This window comes from Pseudophryne corroboree, chromosome 4, assembly GCF_028390025.1.
Source record: "Pseudophryne corroboree isolate aPseCor3 chromosome 4, aPseCor3.hap2, whole genome shotgun sequence".
Classification (NCBI taxonomy): domain Eukaryota; kingdom Metazoa; phylum Chordata; class Amphibia; order Anura; family Myobatrachidae; genus Pseudophryne; species Pseudophryne corroboree.
In genome coordinates, this window is record NC_086447.1 from 509181076 (window position 1) to 509203361 (window position 22286).

General features: G+C 44.5%; 1 protein-coding gene across 1 annotated transcript in view; it reads right to left on the bottom strand.

Moving 5' to 3' along the window:
* Positions 1-22286, bottom strand: part of ROS1 (ROS proto-oncogene 1, receptor tyrosine kinase) — a 311501-nt gene that overhangs the window by 7565 nt on the left and 281650 nt on the right. The window contains 2 exon segments of the mRNA XM_063919336.1: positions 1645-1850; positions 21369-21480. Coding sequence (XP_063775406.1) covers positions 1645-1850; positions 21369-21480 — 318 coding nt within the window.

The window sequence follows — 22286 nt, forward strand, 5'->3', positions numbered from 1 at the left end:
CGTCCGGGCACAGTATCCTAACTGAGGCTTGGAGGAGGGTCATAGGGGGAGGAGCCAGTGCACGCCAGCTAGTCCTAAAGCTTTTACTTTGTGCCCAGTCTCCTGCGGAGCCGCTATTCCCCATGGTCCTTTCGGAGTCCCCAGCATCCACTACGGACTATGAGAAATAGAATTATCGGTAAGTAAATTCTTATTTTTAGCACTATATTGTGCCACATTACAAATAAGGTAACTGATGCAGTATATAAGCACTGTATTAGTTCTTAAGTACACACAAGGTGACTGCTACAGGGTACTAGAACTATATTATGCCATGTTACACATAAGGTGACTAATACTGTATTTCAGTACTAAATTATCCCACATGAATCACAATGTAAGTAGCAGGCAGTCTGTTGATAAGTCTGAGTCTTTTAGGTAAGGGTGAACTATGATGCTGTCAACACCATGTAGTAGGCAAATGTCAAACAGTAGTATTTAGCTATCACTCTCCTAACGTATTGTCTTTCATGATTAGTTCTATTCTTTTCACTACATACTCTGTTCTGGGTGTTGATGATAACCCCACATTTTAGCTAAGTACAGAGTTAAATCTAATATTGAAAAAATAAATTACATTTGTCCATTAAGTAAGGTTCCATTCCTGATACCAGCTTCTCTTTCTCTGAAAAAGTTACTTTGTAAAGGAAGCTGTCAATTAAATAATGTATGTACTTCAAGCACCCACCATTCCTACTACACTGTTTTAAAGTATAGTCTGATATTCTTTATATTATATAAAGTTATCAATATAATATTATAAATATAAAGATTGTATTGAAAGCCATAGGAGATGATGAGGTTTCCAAGGAAGAAGGTGTAGACATAGAAAAGAAAGGGGCTAAGGACAGACCCTTAATGGACACCAACAGGCAGAGAAAATGAGGGGGTAGTTGTTAGAGGAAGAGACTGAAAAGGAGCTGTTGGAGAGGTAGGAAGAGAACCATAAAGGAGAAAAATGTGACCCTCAGATTTGGCTATGAGAAGGTAATTCATGGGCTTGTTGAGGGATGTTTTTGTGGAGTGGAGTAGAGGGAATGGAAGAGAGGAGAATGGGCAGACAGGAATGAGTTAAGGTAGTGGTAGGCAGTTTTCTTAAGGAGCTTGGAGGCAAAATGGAGATGAGTGATAGGCTGGTAGTTTGAAAGAGACTCAGAGTCAAGAGGGTTTCTTAAGGATGGGTGAGACAAAGGCATGTTTCTAGAAGAGGGGACTGAGTGACTGTTTAGCATGAGATAGGGAAGCACTGTAGGAGTAAAGCATAAATTCGAAGTGAAGATTGTCAGTGTGAGCGGATGACTTCCTCCAGTATTGTGCAGCTGTGCAGGTACTGTAGATTTAGCAGGTGGTTTTAGAATTTCAGGATGGGATGTAATGCCGTCTGAGTTAGCCATAGGTGCATGTAAATGGCAAAACTTGTAAGTTTTTTAAAGCGGCAATCATTTACAAGTCATGTATTTGCCTTGTAAATGATTGGCGCTTTAAAAAAAACATCCAAGTTCGGCAGGCAACCTGCACCTTCAACCAACTTGGACGGCATTACATTTGGCCCCCAGTGTCATGGTGAACTAACTTTGGGTGATACCAGTGAGTGGTTGATCTCACCAAACATCAGAGCGAGTAATGAATATGCCATCAATTCTTTCTGGCGCCATCCATCATACAGGGAGGAGTCCCTCGCCTTCCTTTCTGTAGTAATCGCTTTTATACATGTCTCTAGCTAGACCAAAATCACCAATTTTCACTGTCCTCTCTTGATGGCTGTGCTCTTTCTCCGATACTAAGCAATTCCAGGCAGCCAAGTCTCTGAATAAGTAAAATACATATGATTATAATCTATTAGAAGGGCTGATAAGTTACATACAAAATGTTTCAAATGCTTAGATTTCAAGGTTAAAATGCTGAACAATTACTTAATGTACATATATTTTATGTGTAAAATAAGAATATAAGCATTAAGTTATTTCTTGATATTACCGTTCAAGCATTCAGCATTTTTTTTATTTACCATCGGGTTGCTCTGATCTTTTGCTGTCTCCAGACACAGGTGTGTATTTTTTATAAACTAAGTATATAACATAAAACACGCAAAGATACACTACGTACTACAGTAACTGTCGTATGCTCACTGTTTATGAGTCATGACTTCAGTGTATTACAGTAGGGAATCCCCATGGTCTGACTTGAGACCAAGAAAAAGCCCATTGTATAATGTTATGCCTCTTCTAAAGCTAGGTTGGTACACATTATACAATTATCTGGCAGATAATCTGCCAGATCTTGCCGGTTGGAAGGAAAATCTGTTAATGGATGAGGGCAAATTACAATCTATCATTTGCTCCCAAACACTGCAGAACTGTCATTTACATTCGTTCATCCAAGTTGGTTAAATTTGTGTTTAAGCAATTTGTATAATTTGTTCATTTTTCAGTGTTTGGGAGCAAATGATAGATTGTAATTTGCTCTCATCAAGAGGCATCGGAATGGGGGGGGCAATGGGCCCCCCCAAAATATGACAGGCACCGCCGCCGATATAAAGGAGGAGCGATGTGCGGTCAGCTGAAAGACCGCACATCACCTCCGTGCAGGCAGGAACTGGGCAGCAGCAGCAGGAGGAGGATGTGGCTGTGTGCACTGTGCACTGTCCACTCCTGCTCCCAGACCCAGTTTTCAACGGTGCTGGCTGCCAGTCCTTCCCCCCCTCTTACCAGGGCCGGCTCACGGCCCCAGAGAAGTGCCGCGATTCGCGTGTGTGTAGGGGGCGTGGCCTAATGAAGAGAAGTGCCTGCCTTCCCTTTATTACAGACCTGTGGCTGGCTTGTGACAGGTAAGAGTCTCCCCCGCTCCCACCCACTCCCTCCCTCTCTCACCCTCTCCAATGGCAAATGCAGGGCTTGTAGGGGAGGGTGGGGGGTCCATATATGTACGTCATATAAAAATACATATATATATATATATATATATATATATATATAGTGTGTGTGTGTGTGTGTGTGTGTGTGTGTGTGTGTGTGTAAGATGCACTTATATGGAAACCCCCTGCAAATATTTTGTGTGTGTGTGTATATATATATATATATATATATATATATAAATATATATATATATATATGGAAAAGATGAGAGAAGATCATTCTAAGCGACCATTTCGGTGGCATCGAAATACACAGAGTCTGCTTATTTAAAAAAAAAAAAGTGTATACAGGGTTTAATTATCAAAATGGTAAAATTATAGACAATACTATTACATGCAAACAAATATTTTGGTTGTGCCAAAAGAGTTCTTATTGTATCCAAACCACTCCGGGATACATGAATGACAATACTTAAAATAAGTGATGCAAAAAAGAACAATACGACAATTGGTCACCTATATAAAAGCACTCCAAAATACTAAAAAGGACTAGAGATGAGCGGGTTCGGTTTCTCTGAATCCGAACCCGCCAGAACTTCATGTTTTTTTTCACGGGTCCGAGCGACTCGGATCTTCCCGCCTTGCTCGGTTAACCCGAGCGCGCCCGAACGTCATCATGACGCTGTCGGATTCTCGCGAGGCTCGGATTCTATCGCGAGACTCGGATTCTATATAAGGAGCCGCGCGTCGCCGCCATTTTCACACGTGCATTGAGATTGATAGGGAGAGGACGTGGCTGGCGTCCTCTCCATTTAGATTATAAGAGACTGAGAGAGATTTACTGGAGCTGACTAGGAGGAGTACTGTTACTGTAGAAGTGTAGAGACTGAGTGGAGAGAGTTTACTAGTGAGGACAGTGCAGTTTACTTTATAATCCGTTCTCTGCCTGAAAAAAGCGATACACAGCACACAGTGACTCAGTCACATACCATATCTGTGTGCACTGCTCAGGCTCAGGCCAGTGTGCTGCATCATCTATTATCTATATATAATATTATATATATCTGTCTGACTGCTCAGCTCACACAGCTTATAATTGTGGGGGAGACTGGGGAGCACTACTGCAGTGCCAGTTATAGGTTATAGCAGGAGCCAGGAGTACATAATATATTATATAGTGAGTGACCACCAGACACACAGTGCAGTTTATTTAATATATCCGTTCTCTGCCTGAAAAAAGCGATACACACAGTGACTCAGTCAGTCACATACCATATCTGTGTGCACTGCTCAGGCTCAGGCCAGTGTGCTGCATCATCTATATATATTATATATCTGTCTGACTGCTCAGCTCACACAGCTTATAATTGTGGGGGAGACTGGGGAGCACTACTGCAGTGCCAGTTATAGGTTATAGCAGGAGCCAGGAGTACATAATATTATATTAAAATTAAACAGTGCACACTTTTGCTGCAGGAGTGCCACTGCCAGTGTGACTAGTGACCAGTGACCTGACCACCAGTATATATAATATTAGTAGTATACTATCTCTTTATCAACCAGTCTATATTAGCAGCAGACACAGTACAGTGCGGTAGTTCACGGCTGTGGCTACCTCTGTGTCGGCACTCGGCAGCCCGTCCATAATTGTATATACCACCTAACCGTGGTTTTTTTTTCTTTCTTTATACATACATACTAGTTACGAGTATACTATCTCTTTATCAACCAGTCTATATTAGCAGCAGACACAGTACAGTGCGGTAGTTCACGGCTGTGGCTACCTCTGTGTCGGCACTCGGCAGCCCGTCCATAATTGTATATACCACCTAACCGTGGTTTTTTTTTCTTTCTTTATACATACATACTAGTTACGAGTATACTATCTCTTTATCAACCAGTCTATATATTAGCAGCAGACACAGTACAGTGCGGTAGTTCACGGCTGTGGCTACCTCTGTGTCGGCACTCGGCAGCCCGTCCATAATTGTATATACCACCTAACCGTGGTTTTTTTTTCTTTCTTTATACATACATACTAGTTACGAGTATACTATCTCTTTATCAACCAGTCTATATTAGCAGCAGACACAGTACAGTGCGGTAGTTCACGGCTGTGGCTACCTCTGTGTCGGCACTCGGCAGCCCGTCCATAATTGTATATACCACCTAACCGTGGTTTTTTTTTTTTCTTTATACATACATACTAGTTACGAGTATACTATCTCTTTATCAACCAGTCTATATATTAGCAGCAGACACAGTACAGTGCGGTAGTTCACGGCTGTGGCTACCTCTGTGTCGGCACTCGGCAGCCCGTCCATAATTGTATATACCACCTAACCGTGGTTTTTTTTTCTTTCTTTATACATACATACTAGTTACGAGTATACTATCTCTTTATCAACCAGTCTATATATTAGCAGCAGACACAGTACAGTGCGGTAGTTCACGGCTGTGGCTACCTCTGTGTCGGCACTCGGCAGCCCGTCCATAATTGTATATACCACCTAACCGTGGTTTTTTTTTCTTTCTTTATACATACATACTAGTTACGAGTATACTATCTCTTTATCAACCAGTCTATATATTAGCAGCAGACACAGTACAGTGCGGTAGTTCACGGCTGTGGCTACCTCTGTGTCGGCACTCGGCAGCCCGTCCATAATTGTATATACCACCTAACCGTGGTTTTTTTTTCTTTCTTTATACATACATACTAGTTACGAGTATACTATCTCTTTATCAACCAGTCTATATATTAGCAGCAGACACAGTACAGTGCGGTAGTTCACGGCTGTGGCTACCTCTGTGTCGGCACTCGGCAGCCCGTCCATAATTGTATATACCACCTAACCGTGGTTTTTTTTTCTTTCTTTATACATACATACTAGTTACGAGTATACTATCTCTTTATCAACCAGTCTATATATTAGCAGCAGACACAGTACAGTGCGGTAGTTCACGGCTGTGGCTACCTCTGTGTCGGCACTCGGCAGCCCGTCCATAATTGTATACTAGTATCCAATCCATCCATCTCCATTGTTTACCTGAGGTGCCTTTTAGTTGTGCCTATTAAAATATGGAGAACAAAAATGTTGAGGTTCCAAAATTAGGGAAAGATCAAGATCCACTTCCACCTCGTGCTGAAGCTGCTGCCACTAGTCATGGCCGAGACGATGAAATGCCAGCAACGTCGTCTGCCAAGGCCGATGCCCAATGTCATAGTACAGAGCATGTCAAATCCAAAACACCAAATATCAGTAAAAAAAGGACTCCAAAACCTAAAATAAAATTGTCGGAGGAGAAGCGTAAACTTGCCAATATGCCATTTACCACACGGAGTGGCAAGGAACGGCTGAGGCCCTGGCCTATGTTCATGGCTAGTGGTTCAGCTTCACATGAGGATGGAAGCACTCAGCCTCTCGCTAGAAAAATGAAAAGACTCAAGCTGGCAAAAGCAGCACAGCAAATAACTGTGCATTCTTCGAAATCCCAAATCCACAAGGAGAGTCCAATTGTGTCGGTTGCGATGCCTGACCTTCCCAACACTGGACGTGAAGAGCATGCGCCTTCCACCATTTGCACGCCCCCTGCAAGTGCTGGAAGGAGCACCCGCAGTCCAGTTCCTGATAGTCAGATTGAAGATGTCAGTGTTGAAGTACACCAGGATGAGGAGGATATGGGTGTTGCTGGCGCTGGGGAGGAAATTGACCAGGAGGATTCTGATGGTGAGGTGGTTTGTTTAAGTCAGGCACCCGGGGAGACACCTGTTGTCCGTGGGAGGAATATGGCCGTTGACATGCCAGGTGAAAATACCAAAAAAATCAGCTCTTCGGTGTGGAGGTATTTCACCAGAAATGCGGACAACAGGTGTCAAGCCGTGTGTTCCCTTTGTCAAGCTGTAATAAGTAGGGGTAAGGACGTTAACCACCTCGGAACATCCTCCCTTATACGTCACCTGCAGCGCATTCATAATAAGTCAGTGACAAGTTCAAAAACTTTGGGTGACAGCGGAAGCAGTCCACTGACCAGTAAATCCCTTCCTCTTGTAACCAAGCTCACGCAAACCACCCCACCAACTCCCTCAGTGTCAATTTCCTCCTTCCCCAGGAATGCCAATAGTCCTGCAGGCCATGTCACTGGCAATTCTGACGAGTCCTCTCCTGCCTGGGATTCCTCCGATGCATCCTTGCGTGTAACGCCTACTGCTGCTGGCGCTGCTGTTGTTGCCGCTGGGAGTCGATGGTCATCCCAGAGGGGAAGTCGTAAGCCCACTTGTACTACTTCCAGTAAGCAATTGACTGTTCAACAGTCCTTTGCGAGGAAGATGAAATATCACAGCAGTCATCCTACTGCAAAGCGGATAACTGAGTCCTTGACAACTATGTTGGTGTTAGACGTGCGTCCGGTATCCGCCGTTAGTTCACAGGGAACTAGACAATTTATTGAGGCAGTGTGCCCCCGTTACCAAATACCATCTAGGTTCCACTTCTCTAGGCAGGCGATACCGAGAATGTACACGGACGTCAGAAAAAGACTCACCAGTGTCCTAAAAAATGCAGTTGTACCCAATGTCCACTTAACCACGGACATGTGGACAAGTGGAGCAGGGCAGGGTCAGGACTATATGACTGTGACAGCCCACTGGGTAGATGTATGGACTCCCGCCGCAAGAACAGCAGCGGCGGCACCAGTAGCAGCATCTCGCAAACGCCAACTCTTTCCTAGGCAGGCTACGCTTTGTATCACCGCTTTCCAGAATACGCACACAGCTGAAAACCTCTTACGGCAACTGAGGAAGATCATCGCGGAATGGCTTACCCCAATTGGACTCTCCTGTGGATTTGTGGCATCGGACAACGCCAGCAATATTGTGTGTGCATTAAATATGGGCAAATTCCAGCACGTCCCATGTTTTGCACATACCTTGAATTTGGTGGTGCAGAATTTTTTAAAAAACGACAGGGGCGTGCAAGAGATGCTGTCGGTGGCCAGAAAAATTGCGGGACACTTTCGGCGTACAGGCACCACGTACAGAAGACTGGAGCACCACCAAAAACTACTGAACCTGCCCTGCCATCATCTGAAGCAAGAAGTGGTAACGAGGTGGAATTCAACCCTCTATATGCTTCAGAGGTTGGAGGAGCAGCAAAAGGCCATTCAAGCCTATACAATTGAGCACGATATAGGAGGTGGAATGCACCTGTCTCAAGTGCAGTGGAGAATGATTTCAACGTTGTGCAAGGTTCTGATGCCCTTTGAACTTGCCACACGTGAAGTCAGTTCAGACACTGCCAGCCTGAGTCAGGTCATTCCCCTCATCAGGCTTTTGCAGAAGAAGCTGGAGGCATTGAAGAAGGAGCTAAAAGGGAGCGATTCCGCTAGGCATGTGGGACTTGTGGATGCAGCCCTTAATTCGCTTAACAAGGATTCACGGGTGGTCAATCTGTTGAAATCAGAGCACTACATTTTGGCCACCGTGCTCGATCCTAGATTTAAAGCCTACCTTGGATCTCTCTTTCCGGCAGACACAGGTCTGCTGGGGTTGAAAGACCTGCTGGTGACAAAATTGTCAAGTCAAGCGGAACGCGACCTGTCAACATCTCCTCCTTCACATTCTCCCGCAACTGGGGGTGCGAGGAAAAGGCTCAGAATTCCGAGCCCACCCGCTGGCGGTGATGCAGGGCAGTCTGGAGCGACTGCTGATGCTGACATCTGGTCCGGACTGAAGGACCTGACAACGATTACGGACATGTCGTCTACTGTCACTGCATATGATTCTCTCAACATTGATAGAATGGTGGAGGATTATATGAGTGACCGCATCCAAGTAGGCACGTCACACAGTCCGTACTTATACTGGCAGGAAAAAGAGGCAATTTGGAGGCCCTTGCACAAACTGGCTTTATTCTACCTAAGTTGCCCTCCCACAAGTGTGTACTCCGAAAGAGTGTTTAGTGCCGCCGCTCACCTTGTCAGCAATCGGCGTACGAGGTTACATCCAGAAAATGTGGAGAAGATGATGTTCATTAAAATGAATTATAATCAATTCCTCCGCGGAGACATTGACCAGCAGCAATTGCCTCCACAAAGTACACAGGGAGCTGAGATGGTGGATTCCAGTGGGGACGAATTGATAATCTGTGAGGAGGGGGATGTACACGGTGATATATCGGAGGGTGAAGATGAGGTGGACATCTTGCCTCTGTAGAGCCAGTTTGTGCAAGGAGAGATTAATTGCTTCTTTTTTGGGGGGGGTCCAAACCAACCCGTCATATCAGTCACAGTCGTGTGGCAGACCCTGTCACTGAAATGATGGGTTGGTTAAAGTGTGCATGTCCTGTTTTGTTTATACAACATAAGGGTGGGTGGGAGGGCCCAAGGACAATTCCATCTTGCACCTCTTTTCTTTTCTTTTTCTTTGCATCATGTGCTGATTGGGGAGGGTTTTTTGGAAGGGACATCCTGCGTGACACTGCAGTGCCACTCCTAGATGGGCCCGGTGTTTGTGTCGGCCACTAGGGTCGCTAATCTTACTCACACAGCTACCTCATTGCGCCTCTTTTTTTCTTTGCGTCATGTGCTGTTTGGGGAGGGTTTTTTGGAAGGGACATCCTGCGTGACACTGCAGTGCCACTCCTAGATGGGCCCGGTGTTTGTGTCGGCCACTAGGGTCGCTAATCTTACTCACACAGCTACCTCATTGCGCCTCTTTTTTTCTTTGCGTCATGTGCTGTTTGGGGAGGGTTTTTTGGAAGGGCCATCCTGCGTGACACTGCAGTGCCACTCCTAGATGGGCCCGGTGTTTGTGTCGGCCACTAGGGTCGCTAATCTTACTCACACAGCTACCTCATTGCGCCTCTTTTTTTCTTTGCGTCATGTGCTGTTTGGGGAGGGTTTTTTGGAAGGGACATCCTGCGTGACACTGCAGTGCCACTCCTAGATGGGCCCGGTGTTTGTGTCGGCCACTAGGGTCGCTTATCTTACTCACACAGCGACCTCGGTGCAAATTTTAGGACTAAAAATAATATTGTGAGGTGTGAGGTATTCAGAATAGACTGAAAATGAGTGTAAATTATGGTTTTTGAGGTTAATAATACTTTGGGATCAAAATGACCCCCAAATTCTATGATTTAAGCTGTTTTTTAGTGTTTTTTGAAAAAAACACCCGAATCCAAAACACACCCGAATCCGACAAAAAAAATTCGGTGAGGTTTTGCCAAAACGCGTTCGAACCCAAAACACGGCCGCGGAACCGAACCCAAAACCAAAACACAAAACCCGAAAAATTTCAGGCGCTCATCTCTAAAAAGGACTAGATAAAAAATACTAAAAAAATATATATAAGTAATTAAAAAGCACCAAGAATTAAATATATATTTAAAAAATAAATATATATATAAATCAGGGACTGTGTTATGGAAGGAGGATGAGATATTAAAAATAGCTTAGCTTAGAGTAGTATTATCAGGTAGCACCTGATGTTTGCATGTAATAGTATTGTCTATAATTTTACCATTTTGATAAATAAACCCTGTATACACCATTTTTTTTTAAATAAGCAGACACAGCGGTGGAGGACAGCCTATGGTGAAGGACAAGGACAGCAGCAGCAGCGCCTCCACCAATAACACAGCGCTGCTGCGGCTCCCTCCTCCACCTCCCTTCTCCTTCTCCCCTGCTCGGGATCTCTGTTATAAGACGCTGCCCGAGGAGCCTGACTGCCAGCGGAGACAGTAAGTATAATTATTTTTTTCTTTCTTTCTTTCTTTCTTTCTTTCTTTCTTTCTTTCTTTCTTTCTTTCTTTCTTTCTTAAAAGGGGGACGCTGTCTGCCGTAATGTGTAAAAAGGGGCTCTACCTGGTGTAGTGGTGCTACTGTGCGGCGTAATTTGAATAATGGAGACTACTGTGCACCATTATATAAATTGGTATTATTTTGTAGCCATACCCCTTCCCCATGAAGCCACGCCCCTATATTTATTGCATGGAGGGGTCTCCGATGCCGTTTCTTGCACGGTTTTGCATGGAGGGGGGAGGGCTCCGATGCCATTTCTTGCACACAGCGCTGAAATGTCTAGTTACGGCACTGTCGCTAGGTATTTATTTCTCTGGCCCTGAGCAGGTCCCCCTCACCAGATCCTCTCCAGGGGTGAGGGGGTGGACTTGGATGGGATGGGGGCCAAAGCATTTTGCCGCACCTGGGACACCGCTCGCTAGTTCTCCACTGTTCGTCCCCATAGTATTGTCTCCTCCTCCCTGGTGGCTCCGCCCCCAGGGGCGCCAAAATGAGGATCTATCTTGCCCCCCCAACCTATAAGTGTTCTGATGCCCCTGCTCTCATCCATTACCAGATTTTCCTTCAAATCAGCTAGATCTCGCGTCTCAAGATATTATGTGCTGCACTTAATATTTATCGAATCGTGGCGTGATCGCATGCTGTTTTTTACCACTTTCAATTTATCTCATCGCGTTGTGCGATGCCACTCCTCTTCCCCTCACTGCGCACATGACTGGAGAGGAGGCTGGAAGCACGCTGCAGAGCTCCACACAAACACCACACAAAGTAGGCTATACCACTGGCCACCAATGATTATTCCCCTTTGCCAACACTGGTCACCCTCTATGCTGCTCTACCCACATTTATATAGGCGCCTGCCCAAAATGCTGCGCCACTGCAAGCCCCAGCCAGCCGCGCCCTAAACGCCATTATACTGTATACTGTACCACTGAACACCAATGCTTATTTATCTAATTTAACACCAATGCCCACCGTTTCTGCTGCTCTACCCAGGATTATACAGGCCCCCTGCCCAAAATGCTGCACTTCTGCAAGCCCCAGCCAGCTGCACCCTAAACGACATTATACTGTGCCACTGACCACCAATGCTTATTATTCTTATTTAACACCACTGCCTACCGTTTCTGCTGCTCTACCCAGGATTATATAGACCCCCTGACCAAAATGCTGCACTTCTGCAAGCCCCAGCCAGCCGCGCCCTAAACGACATTATACTGCACCACTGCAACCCACATCCCACCGTTATGCTGCTGCACCCTGCACACCAATGTATTCTCACTACATATTTCAGATAACTCACACCAGTAACTGGAAAACAAACTTTATTAAACCAGAATAGTTTACTTTTTTCATGTTTATTAATTTTCCTTTTTTTGCATTCTGTAGATGTCCTATGAGAACCGTGAGTTCCTTTCTGGCTTCATCAGCCTGTACCATGAGGAGGAGTGTCTGTGGCTGACATCCTCACCGGACTACAGCAACAAGCAGAAGAGGGAGGCTGCTTATACACGGATGGTGGACTACTCCAAGCCCACCTTCTCTGCTGCCTCGGTGGCCTGGGTCCATAAGAAGATTGCAATTCTATGGACAGTCTTTGTGAAGGAAAATCGCAAAAAGTGAAGGAGTCCAAGTGGTCATGGGCCGGCGCAGACAACGTGTATGTGCTGCAGCTGTGGTACTTTAAGGATCTCAACTTCCTCCTCGAGAAAAGGTCTTCTAAGGAGTCCATGGTGGTGATGGCCGAATTCGAGGAGGGAAGTCTGGACGTGGACGAGTCCGAAGGGGTAAGTTGCCTTTTTTTTCCCATGCAGTACCGAGTATAGTTGCATCAGGTGGTCCCAAGGAGGAAATTGGCGCAGAAAAAAAAATTAGTTAGACTATCCACTAAATATGTTTCTCTTTACCCTAAAGAACACCTGATGAAGACCTCAGCCAGACCCCTGCCCTCATCAACATCTCCCCTGAGGAACCTACCTCTCCTCCACGACCTACTGGGAAGAGGAAGCCGCGGAAATCAAAATTTGTAGAGGACCCTCTCCTAGCGGAGGCACCTTCACAACTGCTGCGTAAACCTGACAAGTTTGACGACTTTGCTGCATATGTCAGCAAAACAATGCGGACGGTTTCTGCACAGCAGCAGGTCGAGTACCAGCGCCTGGTGTCGCAGGTGTTGTACGAAACACTATCAGGGCATCTGACACCAGAGTGGAGAGTCCATGGCCCTGAACCTAAAGCACCTGCTCCTCAATTACCATTGTCATTTTGTTCAGCACCACCCACTTACCCTACATCTACTACTCCCCATCCAAGCTATCATTCCGGGTATCCGCAACCACAGGCCCAATCCAACTACCCTTCCTCCACTTTCCATCCTCCTCAAACCCCTCCTCAGCAAACCATCCACCCTTCCTGTTTTCGCCAACCCCCAACCCCATCCACGCACCCTTCCCCCACTTTCCAATCTCCTCCTCAAACCTGCTACCCTTCCCAAGCCAGCCACACATCCACCGTCTCCTCCGCAATTATGACCTCCTTGATGTCACAGGGGGAACAAGTGGACGAGGAGGAGGAGACAAGTCTCTTTCAAATGTAGGGTGATTCTCAATTACTGGTGCCCTTGTTATACATACCAACAGATGTGGTTCAGTCTGATACTACGGTGAGTGTCAATGCTTTCAGGCGGACAGTGCACACATGCTGCTAGGGACAGGTTGATGGTACCGGGGATCCATCTTCATGCCCCTAGCTGCATGTGTGCATTGAGCGCCTGGCTGCGGTGCCACTCAACACCGCAGTATCAGAATGCACCACATCTGTTGGTATATATAACATTCCTGCTGCCCTGGTATATACGGTGATAGATCTGTTGCACTATGATATACTGTGTTGTAGTGGCGCCGCTTTCAGGTGGACAATGCACACATGCAGCTTGGGTCTGGTTGATGGTGCCGGGGAGCCTGAAGCCGGTCCTACCTGCATGTGCGCATTATGCCCCTGAAAGCGCTGCCACTCTAAAAACAATGTATATCATACTGCACAGTATATCATACAGCACTTATATATTGCAACAGAAGTGCTGCATTTTGATACTACAGCGTTGGGTGGTTGGGTGGCACCGCAGGCAGGGGCACAATGCACACATGCAACTTGGTGCAGGTTGATGGAACCGGGGACCCATCAACCTGCACCAAGTTGCATGTGTGCATTGTGCCCCTGCCTGCGGTGCCACTCAACGTTGCAGTATCAAAATGCACCACATCTGTTGCAATATATATAGCATTTTTTTTTCCATTTTATACATGTAATGATGCACATGTGGTGCATCATGAAAACGTAATATTTGCTGACATCTAGCCATGTCGGCCACATATGTCTTGAAATAAAAAGAACATATTTATTCAAAGCAATTTCATGTGCTTCATCATGAAAAGTTTATACTGTTTGCAAAAGTTCAGCCATGTTGGCTACATATTTAAAAAAAGGTATAGGCATTTTTATACTTTTCTCAAATGGGAATGCTGACCTTGGTATATATAGCAACAGATGTGGTGCATTGTGATACTGCACCATTGAGTGACACTGCAGGCAGGGGCAAAATGCACACATGCAACTTGGTGCAGGTTGATGGAACCAGTGACCCATCAACCTGCACCAAGTTGCATGTGTGCATTGTGCCCCTGCCTGCGGTGCCACTCAATGTTGTAGTATCAAAATCTACTATATTAGTTGATTATATATAGCATTTTTTTTCTCTTAATACATGTAATGGTGCACATATGGTGCATCATGAAAACTTTATAATATCTGCTGACGTTGACATTGGCATGTTGACCACATACAATTACAGTTGTGCTCATAAGTTTACATACCCTAGCAGAATTTGTGATTTTATGGCCATTTGTCAGGGAATATGAATGATAACTTACAAACTTTTCTTTCACTCATGGTTAGTGGTTGGGTGAAGCCATTTATTATCAAACAACTGTGTTTACTCTTTTTAAATCATAATGACAACAGAAACTACCCAAATGACCCTGATCAAAAGTTTACATAGCCCAGTTCTTAATACCGTGTATTGCCCCCTTTAACATCAATGACAGCATGAAAAAAAATTTGGTAGTTGTGGATGAGGCTCTTTACTTTCTCAGATGGTAAAGCTGCCCATTCTTCTTGGCAAAAAAGCCTCCAGTTCCTGTAAATTCTTGGGCTGTCATGCATGAACTGCATGTTTGAGCTCTCCCCAGAGTGGCTCAATGATATTGAGGCCAGGAGACTGAGATAGCCACTCCAGAACCTTCACTTTATTCTGCTGTAGCCAATGACAGGTCAACTTGGCCTTGTGTTTTGGATCATTGTCATGTTGGAACGTCCAAGTACGTCCCATGCACAGCTTCCGGGCTCATGAGTGCAAATTTTCCTCCAGTATTTTCTGATAACATGCTGCATTCATCTTGCCATCAATTTTGACCAAGTTTCCAGTGCCTTTGTAGCACACACATCCCCAAAACATCAGCGATCCACCTCCGTGTTTCACAGTAGGAATGGTGTACCTTTTATCATAGGACTTGTTGACTCCTCTACAAATGTAACGTTCATGGTTGTGGCCAAAAAGTTACATTTTGGTCTCATCACTCCAAATGACTTTGTTCCAGAAGTTTTGAGGCTTGTCTCTGTGCTGTTTGGAGTATTGTAAGCGGGATGCTTTGTGGCATTTGCGTAGTAATGGCTTTCTTCTGGTTACTCGACCATGCAGCCCATTTTTCTTCAAATGCCTCCTTATTGTGCATCTTGAAACAACCACACCACTTTTTTTCAGAGAGTCCTGTATTTCAGCTGAAGTTATTTGTGGATTTTTCTTTGCATCCAGAACAATTTTCCTGGCAGTTGTGGCTGAAATTTTTGTTGGTCTATCTGACCGTGATTTGGTTTCCACAGAATCCCTCACTTTCCACTTCTTAATTAGAGTTTGAACACTGCTGATTGACATTCTCAATTGCTTGGATATCTTTTATATCCCTTTCCTGTTTTATACAGTTCAATTACCTTTTCCCACAGATCCTTTGACAATTCTTTTGCTTTCCCCATGACTCAGAATCCAGACACGTCAGTGCAGCACTGGATGAAAGATGCAAGGGTCTTTCAGGAGTTCAGAAACTCACTGACCTTTTATACACACACACTGATTACAAGCAAACAGATCACAGGTGAGGATGGTTACCTTTAGTAGCCATTCAAACCCGTTTGTGTCAACTTGTGTGCATGTTATTAGGCCAAAATCTCCAGGGTATGTAAACTTTTGATCAGGGTCATTTGGGTAGTTTCTGTTGTCATTATGATTTAAAAAGAGTAAACACAGTTGTTTGACAATAAATGGCATCACCCAACCACTAACCATGAGTGAAAGAAAACAGGTTTGATTTTCCCAACTAGTTGGACAGACCGTTTCTGGACGTTTTTTAGCGTGTGGGAGCAAACGGCTGATAATCATTTGCTCCCACACACTGCCTGATCATCTTTACAACCAGCCAACTAGTTGGCTGGTTGGAAAGATATCATCCTGATGTATGGCCAGCATTAGAAGCATTCAAGTTTACTGTCTCAGTCTGTGAGTGCCGCCGAACTCCCTATGCATATATATATATATATATATATATCACAAAGCTGTGCCCGGCACTCCTATGTCCCCCAGGATGTAATGCTGCGGTGCCTTCCCAGTGACCACAATAAAGGATTGAAAGAAGTCTGCTGAGTGCCGCCACGTCTTCTTGCTACTTTATATATATATATATATATATATATATATATATATATATATAAAACATATATATATAAAAACATATATATATATAAAAACATATATATTTATATATACACATATAGATAAAGCAGTGACAGTAGAAGTATCTAATAACTTGCTTAAAAGAGGCAAGCAATCATTTATTCAGTCATTGCAATAAAATAGATAATAAAAATTAAGCCCAGCAAAACAAGTTCCCACAACAGAACAAAGCCACACCTGGTGAAATGCCCATAATCACTAGAGATGAGCGGGTTCGGATTTACTCGATTCTTTACGCCAGAATTATCGCCATTTCTTTTTTTTCTGGATTTTTCTTATTGGCTAACCAAAACACGTGACGTCCGATAGCCAATAAGGAGATTCGGGAACAGGGCTGTCTTTTCGTATGGGCTCAATGGGCTCTTGCCCAAGGGCCCCAGGAGTAAAAGGGCCCTAGGCTGATAGCTGAGGGTCCCCTCTTTCCAGGGGTACCAGATTTTTGAAAATCGGCCCTGGGGAACCGGAGATATATGACTTCAAAGCAGTGGTCCCAATCCAAGCCTGTTAATTGTTTTTCTCAGCCAGATATTTCGGGTTCTGTCTGACTTAGAGTTTTTCTGAGGGTATCCTCCAAAAGCTGTGAGTCTCTCCTTTCAGTGGACACTGGCAGCTTGTCTCTACTATGCCCAGAACCAGAGATATCAGCCTTCCAGCAGCTGGTCCCTGCTCCAGCTCCACACGCCTGGTGTGCAGTCCCCAAGTCCCCAGTACCTCCTAAAAGGTGTCCCCAGTACCTCCTGAAAGGTGGGACTCTCTTAATTGTTTTATCCCATTAAAGCTAAGAAATCTATTTCCAGGAACTGGAGATATCTGCAGTAAAGCAAGCTGTCCTCCCACCAGAAAATTATGAATATTAAGCCCACTCCAATATCCATTAAATACCCCCTACCACCCTGTAAGTCATGTACCGGGGCCCCTTCATTCAGCCCAATGTCCCCTTCTACAGTTTAGTGTTCTCCTTCCTGCCCCATCTGTGCAGTAAAGGAGTAATTAGCAGAAATTATTTCTCCAGGTCCTACATGCTGAGCGAAAGATAGATCACCCCCTACCCCCCGTGGGACATCAAAGCTGCCACTGACAGCACCCCCCACCCCTACCGCTGGAGGATGGGTAGGGGCCCCAGTGCATTGCTGTGCCCAGGGGCCTACACTGCTGTTAAGATGGCTCTGTTCGGGTAAATCCGAGTAAAACCGAACCCGCTCATCTCTAATAATCACCATGGTCCATGTTGTGCACAAGCGAGATCCATGAACACAAGCACAATTTGAATCTATGAAATTTTCACTACAAGATCATATTTACACTCTAGTGAATCAATCTCAACACAGTCTCATTAGAATTCAAGCATAACAATTGTCCTTATGTGGAGATGTGTCCACTGGGGACACGTCAGCAGGTGGCTCTGGTATGGGACATCAAATCATTGTGCTGGTGAAGCAGCAGCTGCATTTTTAGTTAGTGCCAGTCACAAGCCAATTGTGGCTCGCAGACTTGCAGACAATCATGAATGGTTGCAATGTTCTAATTGAGGATTGCTGCATCATCACTCCGAGCACTTGCACTGGTTTGACTTAGCCAGCGCATGCAGCATGTGAAAGTTCAGCGACAGAGAGTGAAGAGGGAGAACTTATGCAAAGGAGTTCTGTTGGCTGTAAAGGAAACCAGAAGACTGCGCACTCAAGAAAGAAGATTGCGGGTGAGTCCACTGAAGTTCTGAAGGTGGTAGCAAAGTCTGGAGGACACCGGCAGTTTGTGAGAATCAAGGTAAAGCTGAGCAGTGGTGGAATGCAAAACAGCTATACTAAGCTCTGTAATGCAGCCTATCAATGCCATACCGGTAGGTGGCCTTGGGCTACTACTACATATTTATATATTGCCCCTAGACCACCAGAGTTATTGTCACTAGGCCCTTGGGCACAGTCAGGCCTCAGGCCTGAGGTACCTGATAGTTGGGCACAAGGCCAGAGCACCTGTAAATAACACTGGTCATTAGACCCAGTTCACTCTGTATCAGTTAGGCAAGCACAAGGCCTTAGTCCCCTCTAATAACCAGGTCATAAAGCCCAGGTTATTTAACATAGTGCTCCAGATAGGTAGGCCCAAGGTCTGTAGCCCCATTAACAACCAGTCAGCTTCCAGTTCCTCATCACCCATGCAACCTGGCAGGACCAGTGAAAAGAAAAATACTGCCTGTTGTCAGGCCTCCTAGGGCCCACTGGGCCCTAAGCACACGCCTTTGCTGCCTACCAGTGAATTCGCTACTAATACCACATGTTATGTTGTTTATTCAAATATATACTACATTAGGCCAGTAAGTGAGGCTCTGTGTATCATAGCGGTATTTGCTGTTTCCTTACACGGACCTGTGAGAGAGCGAGGAGGTTGAAGAGGCAAGAATAAATTCTCTTGAGGACCTCTGTGTTTGTGCTGAATCTTTTCCATCTTTCTTCATTTGTGGATGATAGTGGACCTTATACTTTGGTGTAAAGTTGAGGTTTCTATCAATTATGCAAGCGCAGCCACAGCTGAAACTCAGGATCTGAGGCAATAAGTGCCAATGATGATCTACCATTATATATCAATGAGGGATTCCCACTAAAGAAAGAGTGTTCCCATGGTATCATGCAGGGATCTCGCTGATCCCCTTGTTATTCTCTGGTGGTCATCCAGTCTCAGGTGTCCATTTTCTGTTGCAGGAGCCGAAGATCAGAATTTTCTCTATATTCTTCATGTCCATGTCCGACCTGCATACCATGACCATCTGTCACATACTGTTTGCGGCCTGATGTGAGATGGTGCGAATCAAGGTAGGCAGCTGACTACACCTACATGACTGCAGGTTCACATCCCATGCACACACCTCTTACACTTTTACACAACAGAGATAGTTACCAAAGCCCTAACAATAGCTGCGTTCTTCACCTTTTACTCAGTGCTATCCATCCAGCTTTTTCTTCATCCCATTCACTGCCCTGGTCCTAGAGTCTATAGTTGTGCACATGGAGTGTACACCACTTAGGCAGCCCCCAGGCCCAACCTGTAACGATAGCAATTAACAGGCTCTGGCACACACATATTCCGTCAGTGTACCTGCAGCAGAGGCTGTGCAGCTGTGATTACTTAGTCCTAGTCCCCAAGCAAACCATCCATGACAAGTAGAGCAGACTCAGCAGCACAGCAAGAGCAGCAGATGTAGCAGCCAAAGATTGCAGAGCACCCGGTTTGCAGACATGTAGTGAGTGATCCAGGGGAGGGGAGGCAGTGAGAGGTCTATGTCCTGGAGAGAAGGGAAGGGGGGAGGTGAGTGGTCTATGTCATAGCAGAAGGGGATAGTAATCTATGTCCATGGGGTGAGGGGGTGAGCTGTTGCACACACCTTACTAATAGCCTGTACATGCTGTTAGCAGGGCTTTCACTATGGTGGGGGGCTTGTGCCCCAGGTGCTGATTTGAGGGTGTGTGGCTTGCCTGGACAAGAAGTTGTATGCACTTTGTTTTGTTATTACCGCCGGGCTGTTTACACCCACTTTGAGGACACCACTCCAGCTCCGGCCATGTTGAGGCCTCACAGCAGCATCTGAGCAAACCGTTGAGCAGCTCCACCTGTCTCCAGGCTGACCCTATCCTGGGGACAGAGCTCCGCTGTTTTCACTCCTCATGCTTGGCACCACCTTCGAAATAGGGAGGCGCTGATTCTGTAATACTACCGGATGTCAGCTACCATCTCAGCCTCTTCTCCCCAGTGACCTGCAGACTCATTGATTCTGCCTGGCTGGGGGTAGGACTGGGGACACTATTAAAAGCAACAGAGCCCATGTACTGCCTATAGCTGCAGCCCCTCCGCACATAGTCACAGATCTATGGGGAGGCTCCTGTTGATGTGACAACCTACTTCAGGAGGGGAATACTCCCTAACAGCCAGTTTCACCCCATAATCACTGACCCTGAAATAGCCTGCTGATTCTAGGACATAGTGTGTAAGGGCACTACTAATGTGTGGCATAATATTTAAGGGACATTACTGTGTGGCATTATGTGTAAAAAAGGGCACTACTACTTTGTGGCATTATGTGTATACAGTGCATTACTACTGTGTGGCATAACATGACTAAGGGGTATTACTGTGAGGTGTAATTTGATCTGGGGCTGCACAAAATTACATACTTGCCCCAGGTGACAAAAATGCTAGTTTCATCTCTGCTGTTAGTTTATGCTATAATGACTCTACATTCATCAGCATGACATCAATAGAGATGTTATACAGTATTTAACATTTTTTCCACAAGATATAACATTTTATTACAGTCACTGAACAAGGATGTCTCTGCAGGTTATTACATTTTCTATCTACACAGCTATATATTTATGTATGTTTCCTTGTTTGTAGTGTACATCTATTTTATTTTGATATTGTTAATAAAATTATATTTTAGCTTTTTATCACCTCAAGAGTTCTTTCCTGTCCTCCATTAAATAACCATTGTCCTGCCTGCAGTAGGAACTCTAATGTTATTATTAGCCATTGTATAAATGTAAATATTACATGCAATTATTTTTTTAATTTATTGTATTGTTTTATGCAATTGTGTAATAATAGTTAGTGTCAGTTACTAAAGGTGAATATTATTACTTTAATTAATATATTGTTTAATTCTAAGAGTCAACATGCTAGAAACAATTAATTTAATCTTTTGCAGGAATAATTAGAAATCTTGCTTATAGAGGCAGCCTCAGTTTCCCTCATTACTAGAGGCACAGGCACATACCAAATGAATGAAATACACTACTTACAAAAGTATTTGCTCCTACTTACAAAAGTATTTGCTCATGTTCCTCGCAAATATGACAGCAGATCCCCGCCATCCATTAATTCCAGGATAATATACTGAGGCTCATTAAAAAGGCAAACTCCAAGTAGCTTCAGAATGTTAGGATAGTTAAACTGACTCTATACAAAATTAGACTCAGACCATTAGGTGATTACCGCTAAGAATGGCAGTAATCCTTAGAATGACTGAATATTACTAAAACATTAATTGCTAAATTATTATAGAATTTATTTAAAACTTTCCATTCTTTGACAAATCTCAAAAATATAACCATTTATATGGTCTAGTATCAAGCCATATATAAAATTCTCTTTTGTTACCAAAACTACAAATCTAAACAAGTTTTTATTGTTCCACTTCTTTTATTTTATTGCAGATCTGCTATGACTACTAGACTGATTTATATCAAAGCTCTTTCATAGAGCCTCAGCATTATCCTTGTTGTTGCAGTATTACCCTGCATGAGCTTTTTATTCAGCCCCAAATGTACTCTGCTTTTCATTCATGAATACTCAGATCCTCACTATTAGAAGTAATACCCAGCTGACTGAATTTCTAAGCTGGGAGTAATAGCTACAGTCTGCATTGATTGCATGGATTACAATACAACAGTTGCCTCCTAAGTGTGAGAAAGTGGGGATTTGGGCTGGGTACCAGTTTTGGATTTCCAGTTAGGTGCCCAAGGGAGTCCACTAGCTGTGGACACCACTGCTAGACAGAATACTCACTGAGAGCTGCATGGGGAAGTCCCTGCAACTCTCACACACTGCTGAGTCAATCTCACAAGACTCAGGGGCAGATGTATTAACCTGGAGAAGGCATAAGGAAGTGATAAACCAGTGATATGTGCAAGGTAATGAAGGCACCATCCAATCAGCTCCAATATGTAAATTAACAGTTAGGTTCTGATTGGCTGCTGCCTT